Source organism: Peromyscus californicus, unplaced genomic scaffold (genome assembly GCF_007827085.1).
Source record: "Peromyscus californicus insignis strain IS unplaced genomic scaffold, ASM782708v3 Scaffold_7__1_contigs__length_154581171, whole genome shotgun sequence".
Classification (NCBI taxonomy): Eukaryota; Metazoa; Chordata; class Mammalia; order Rodentia; family Cricetidae; genus Peromyscus; species Peromyscus californicus.
The window spans coordinates 86,033,583-86,040,992 of NW_026294595.1; the positions used below are offsets into that span (position 1 = coordinate 86,033,583).

Consider the following 7,410-nt stretch of genomic DNA (forward strand, 5'->3'; position numbering starts at 1 on the left):
CTTGGTAATAGCCATTCTGAGTAGGCCAAAATATTATTTAAAAGTCTCATTGATTTCTTTCATTTGTTTTTTTTTATTGCTGTTGGTTTTTATTGTGAGGTGTTTTTTGTTGTCTTAATTAAGTAATTGATTGATTGATTGATTGATTGATTGATACTAAGGCTTAAACCCAAGGTCTTATGTATGCTAGGGAAGCTCCCTAACACTGAGCTACATATTCCCAACATAATCCAATTATTTTTTATATTGTAAACTTGAAATAGGATCTTACTAAGTGGCTCAGGTTGTTTTTGACTGCTATTTTTCCACCCCGGCCTCACAAGGAGCTGGAATTACCAGCCTGCATCTTCAGGCTAAATTAGTTTGATGTGTATTTACCAAATGCCTAACTGTTCAACCTAACACCTCTCAAAATTCTGCTGGCATTCATTTCAGAAGTAGAAAAACATGATCCTAGCATTAAGTAAGTACAAGTTCATCCAAACAGTCAAGGGAATCTTTAGCAAAGGAAGTAATGTCAGATGTCTCACAGCACCTGACTTCAAATTATACCACAGAGTCAGGGTTACAAACAGCATGTGACAGGCACAAAATAATCATGTTGACTGATACATGACTTAGAAACAAACTTACGAAGCAAAGCTATTTGACTTTTTGCAATATGTCAAAAAATTTACAGTGGAGGATAGGGTAATCTCTTTAGTAAATCCAGAAGAACGAATCTCACTGTATCTGTAGTTCTTACAAAATAAAATTCAGAATGGATCAAAGACTTATCACAAACACACTTACACATAAAACTAAATGTTATTTTTTGAATAATTAGTTATTGTGTTACCTGAAACTTTGAAATTACTGAAGAAGAAGAAGAAAACATCCTTGGAACACTTCAAGTATAAGCATACACAAGGACTTTCTGAATAATACTCCAAAACACAGGAAATAGTAGAAAGAATTGACAAATAGATTACAGGAAATTAAAAAAACTTCTATAAAGCAAAGGCAACAACTAATAGAGTGAAGAGATAGCTAAAGAATGAGAGAAAAATCTCCACCTCTATTCACCCAATAAGGGATTATAATGCATATTATATAAAGAACTAAAAAAAATTAAACACTAAAGCCAAAAAATAATACAATAAAAATAAGTGGGCCAATGAACTGAGTAGATATTTTTCAAAAAGAAATACAGATGGCTAATAAATACATGAAAAATGATACATTTAGTCATCAAGCAATGACTTTTTTTTTTTTTTTTTTTTGGTTTTTCGAGACAGGGTTTCTCTGTGTAGCTTTGCGCCTTTCCTGGATCTCGCTCTGTAGACCAGGCTGGCCTTGAACTCACAAAGATCCGCCTGCCTCTGCCTCCCGAGTGTTGGGATTAAAGGCGTGCGCCACCACCGCCCGGCGCAATGACTTTTTTTGAACATTATTACTGTTATTTATGTTTGGGAAAGTATATATGGAGGGGAGGGGGGTCAGAAGAGGACTTCTCTTACTTGGAGCTGAAGACACCATTCACTTAAGACACAGGGCCCAGAGGTTCTGAGCTAGATCTGACCTGAATGCTTCCCTGCTGAGGGTGAGCTTTTATGGTAGGAGAAGGCCCTGTTACTTCATGGTACCTGAAATGACACTAATGCATGGTTTAAATGTGGAGATACCTATGATCCAATTACTAACAGTAGTACAGATGATTAAATGTCATAAAGAGCTGTCAATAGAAAATGAAATTTCAATGCAGAAAAGGAAAGATATGAACAAAAGAAAATTAACATTAGGAAAGAGAAAGGGACCCTGGAGGACAGAAAAGGAGGAACATGAGAAGTGGTAGAGGGCACTGTATCTGTATTCCTAAATTCTGTATCTATTCTTTTTCTATTATGTGTTTAGGTTTAGCTTGAAGTGGTACATTTTTTTACCACAATTTCACAAAATAAAAAAAATTACTCTACTTCTTGTTCACATTTTCTGTTGTTTCCTTGTGTTGAACTTTTACTCTTCTATGTAAGCCAATTACAAATGCAACAATATATTTTTCTCAAATCCTTTATATTTCTTATATTTTGTTATTTGCTAATTTCAACCTTACACCAAGAGAATTGATCAATACCTTCGTAAGAAAATAGTTTGGTTCTTGGGCCAAAAAGATCTGATACATGGAATACCAGTGTTTTTAAGGAAACAGATTCATCGTAAAGAGTTTCTATTCCCTTATCATACAGGAATGGATATTATCTTCAAAAAGGATCACAAGCAATGCCTTTTACTGTGATGGGAGTCAAAGAAAATGATCAAAGAAGCCAAGAAAAGGTTTTGGAAGACTATGAAACTCCACTTAGGTATAAATATTAAATGAACAGTTAAAAGTACATTATATTACTTTATTTCTATAAATATATTTATATATAACTATAAGAAATATATTTCTATATATTTCTTAAAACTTTTTATTAACATAATTTAATAGATACCAAACAGGTATTATCAATGATTTCAATAAGTCCAATAATTCATCAGATCTCTAAGTTAAGAAAATATTATCTCAGCCATATAGTGACTCCTCATCAAATAGAACATTCAACTTGCCAATAATTTCTTCTGCATCTGTTAATAGCTGACTCTTGGGGAAAAAAATATTTGTAGAAGGCATAGTTCCTATACAAAACTAATAATGACATAGTTATTGAATATATTATTCCCAGTCGTATTAACTGGTTGTATTTCTGTTGATAAGTATGTGTTAGCCTTTAGTTGTAATGGTGAGTGGTGAATTAGAAAAAGAGTAACTCTCCCTGTGTTTCTCATCCCTTGAAGATGCTGAAGGCAGAATTTATGCCTGATCTGGTAGGTGGAGCAACATTTTCTAATCTTCTAGTGTCAGGTTGTATCACCCTCAACTTGTTCTGTGTTTTTCATAACCTATTTGAAAAAAATTTAAAATAATTTTGTGTCTTTATGTTTCAACCTAACTCACCTCTCTTGAGTTTATTTGTAACCTTTGGTTTCTTTCCTCACACTTTAAACTCAGTTAGGAGGAATTAAAACAGTCTTCAAAGCATTATTATTTTAAAGTAATATGTGTAATATTTTGACTCTTCTTTCCCCTTTCTCTCAAAAGAATTAGATCATAAAAATAAAATAGCAATGTATATATCTTGTTTATTTCATAGCAATCAATTATTCTTTCCAATCTGAAAAGCAATAGAATAGTTTCCTATAGATTACCAGTTTTGATGGTGGTTTAAAACTTATTTAGTACTTATGCTGTAATGTTATACTGTGCTAGATATTGGCAATGTTATACTGTGTTAGAAATTGGTAATTCCAATATCTATATATATATAAACTTAGATACATAGGTTTTTTATGTGAAAAAATACTGTAAGATACAACACCTCATATTAGGAACATTAAACTGACATAGTTATTTAGTTTCAATCACAGGAGGCTGTCAAGATAGCTTAGTGCGTAAAGAAGCTTTCCACAAATTATGTTTATGCATTTGTATATAATTTGAAATGTGTTTTGAAAAGTAACTAATTTGCAGCTATGTCTTTATATTTTGAGAAAAGTCATCGTTGCTTAAATAGAAGTCTGTGACACATTCTAAATCATTGCATAGTAGTAGTATCTTTTCTGCCCTACCACTCATTATATATTTCTTCAAGCTGCATGCTGTCCATTTTGTGTTAGTCTATCATATATCCACCACTTTTCAGGAATTTTGTATTTAATCCAGAGATTAGTCCTCTGTGAAGTGATAGTTTCATAAGTCTAAACCTGCTTTATTTTATTACTATAGTTTCAGTTCCCATTGTATAAAGGGGTTCAAATACATAAGAAAAATATTTTAATACAATGTATACACTATGCTTTTTAATGTCTTTTTCTGTATAAAGAGACTATTACCTACTTCTTATATATGCTCAAATTCTCTTGCACATAATATTTCTTTGTCTTAATTTTTGAGGCAGTTGTGTAATTTAGAAATTGATTATTGAAATTTGGGGCTTGTTTTTCAAATAGCATTCTCTGAATTAGATTCTTGTCTATTCATAACATACTGTTAATCAATAGCTCTAATGGGATTTCTTTATATATTTTTTTTAATTTTTCACTTATACTCAAAGATTGGCAATTTAAAAATTTCATTCAAATCAGGTTGAATAAATTATTTCTAAATGTTTCCTTTAGTTATTATTATAAATCTTTAAACTAGTTTGAAAAATTAGCAACTTATGTGTTATATTCATTTTCCATAGCCATTTGGAAAAATCCTCTGAAATATTATGACATTTCACCCAAGTTCTATACAATATGCTACAGAACTTCAAAAAGTTTCTTAATAAATACACCCAAGAATTAAGTTGGAAAATGCCATTGACAGCTTGATATTTGGATAGACAGCTCCTCAAACATCCTGTAGAATGATTTAAACACAAGGAAGAAAGGAGACAATATTATCATTCATTTTATTGAAGATAAAGAAACTTGAGAAGTAGAAGCAAAAATTGACAATGGAAATCTAAAAGAAATAATTGATTTAAGAATTACTTGAAAGTAAATATAGGAAAGGCATAGCAACTAGTTCAGAAAAAAATTCTCGTTCTGATATAAATTAAAGTTTGTTTAAAACTAACAAACCTCTGTTCACATTCTGAGGAAATAGAATTTCTTTGATGGCAAATGGAAAGGCACATAACTGACACATGTCAGAGGCCAATGATAGAAATGTACAGCAATAAGACCCCAATAAAGATAATGAAATTCTGCAATAATGTCAAGGAAACTGTGATTAATATGATTATTACATAGGATTTTGAGAGTTATGGCTATTTTCTCTAAAACACCCTGAATAAAGGAAACTATCATAGTAGAATGAATAAAATTGATGACAGCTTTACAAAGGAGAAGTCAGAGAGAACAGACCAGTTAGTGCAAAGAATTCCAGGGCCTCGCTTTTTTGTTTGTTTGTTTGTTTGTTTACTTGCTTTGTATTTGGACACAAGGTCTCCTGTAGTCAAAGGTCCCTACAGCTCACTATCTATCCCTGAATGACCTTGAATTGGTGATCCTATGATGTCACCTACTCCCAAGTGCTACCACACCCAGCATCTAGATTTAAACTAAAAAAGCAACAATATAAAAAGAAGTCACTATGTCAGTAGATTAGGAAATATAAAAGCTGAATAATAAATTTTAGTTAATTAACTATATAGCTGAAGAAGATCCCAGTGTATAATTAAAGGGTCCACCCTTGAAGAACACAGAGTGGTAATTAGGAGCATGGATTACCATATCCTATAGTTATGGATGCAAGTCCTAACTCTGTCACTTCATCTCTCTAAAAGTCAGTGTCTCTGCGTATAAAATGGACCTAATAAAACAGAACTTGGAATTGGGTGAAGTTTAAGTGAGATGTATTAAACATAAAGTCTTTCCCAGAATAATAATACAACTTATGTATAAATGCTACCATTAATAATCATATTTTACTGCCATGAATATATTCTATTATTGTAGGAAATAATGAATGAATAAATCACTTCAAGCCTGTACTATTCTGAGTAATTATTTGAATGTTGTAAGTGACTTCAATCTGTGTATCTGTCCTCCACAATAACTTGTGCAAACAAAAACAAAACATATGACACGTACACCAAACAAAATGCTCAGTTGGTGGAGAAAATGTTGATGTTAACAACAGAGTAAGAAATGCAGCTAGGAGTAATTTGCAAGTCACTAACAAAGCATTTACATGAAAATAACAAAAATATTGTCACATGAATGGAGGACTCATAGGAGAGGAACTGTGGGAAACAAAGGCAACCTTGAGAATCAAAGCAAAACAAAACAAAACAAAAAAATACCTGGTTCTGAAAAAAAAAAATCAAAGTAGCCTGTTTTCATCAACTTAACATGTTAACAGCTTCTTGTATTTAATAATTTTCTATAAATAAAGGAAGATGTTTTCAACCCAAGAGCTGATGATTCTCCTGCCCTGGCATCATGCACACTGCAACTAAAGAAATAAGCTGCATTATACTGCTATTTTCCATTTCTTTTTGTGTGATCTTCCAATCTCTTTATGTGTGATATTCTGATCAATATATTTCTCTTCCTAATGTTACTCATGTATCTCCTTCCTATTGCTGATGCCAACTTGGTCATTTTTCTATCAACAGGCACATTGAAATCCTCTCCTTTCTTCCAGTTGATGGATCAAATAAATGACACTGTAATTTTTGAGTTTGTGCTGCTGGGACTCTCCAGTTCCTGGAAAACTACAGTTTTTCTCATATCCACTTTTTCTTTGCTCTATTTAAGCATCATCTTGGGAAATCTTTTCATTGTCTTTTTGGTGATTACTGACACCCATTTACAATCCCCTATGTACTTTCTTCTGGCCAATCTGTCCATCATTGATGTTGGACTTTCCTCTACCACTGTTCCCAAGATGATCTCAGATCTTCTGAAAGAACGCAAAGTAATTTCTTTCCACAGTTGCATGACTCAGATCTGTTTTATTCACATTATGGGAGGAATGGAGATGGTGCTGCTCATAGCCATGGCATTTGACAGGTACACAGCCATCTGTAAGCCTCTGCACTACTTGAGCATCATGAGCCCTAAAATATGCATTTCATTTGTAATCTCAGGCTGGGTCACTGGTATGATCCATGCCCTGTCCCAGTTCTCTTTTGTGATAAACCTGCCTTTTTGTGGTCCTAACAAAGTAGACAGCTTTTACTGTGACTTCCCTCGGATCATACAACTCGCATGCACTGATGGAGACAAGTTTGAGTTTGTTGTTGCGGCCAACAGTGGCTTCATGAGCATGGGAACCTTCTTCCTGCTTCTCCTTTCCTATGTCTTCATTTTGGTCACAGTCTGGAAAAGATCTTCAGGGGACTTGTCAAAGGCACTTGTCACTCTGTCTGCACACATCACTGTGGTTGTTCTTTTTTTCACTCCATGCATGTTTCTCTATGTGTGGCCCTTCCCCACATCCTCAGTTGACAAATACCTTTTTATTGTTGACTTTGCTGTCACCCCTGCCCTGAATCCTGTCATCTATGCATTAAGGAACAAAGATATGAAAGAAGCCATAAAAAATCTGAGCAAGCAGAGATGTTACATCAGATTTTTCTGACCAGATCTGTCATTAGAGTCTGTTTATGAGTGCAGAAATCTGCATTTTCCTGCTCGTTGAACATCTTTATAAACATGTTATTCAGGCCAGAGTTGACATGAAATCTACCTCACTGAACAAATATATGTTACTTTTGCAGACTTACTAACAGATTTTACAACTGTGGGAAACAGGATTCTATCACAACATAAGATATCATAAAAAGATAGTGACACTATTAAAGAATAATATTTTATACTTTAGATCACAATCAT

At 33.2% G+C, this 7,410-nt stretch overlaps 1 protein-coding gene across 1 annotated transcript; it reads left to right on the forward strand.

Annotated features, from left to right (window-relative positions):
- The first annotated feature begins 6,220 nt into the window (after positions 1-6,220).
- On the forward strand, positions 6,221-7,156 carry LOC128101966 (olfactory receptor 4F21-like). Its single transcript, XM_052725437.1, has one exon. The coding sequence runs from the start codon at positions 6,221-6,223 to the stop codon at positions 7,154-7,156; it is 936 nt and encodes a 311-aa protein (XP_052581397.1).
- The last annotated feature ends 254 nt before the right edge of the window (positions 7,157-7,410 follow it).

Bases quoted from the DNA above. Each gene is read 5' to 3' on its own strand.
- LOC128101966 (XM_052725437.1), top strand. From the start codon at position 6,221: ATGGATCAAATAAATGACACTGTAATTTTTGAGTTTGTGCTGCTGGGA.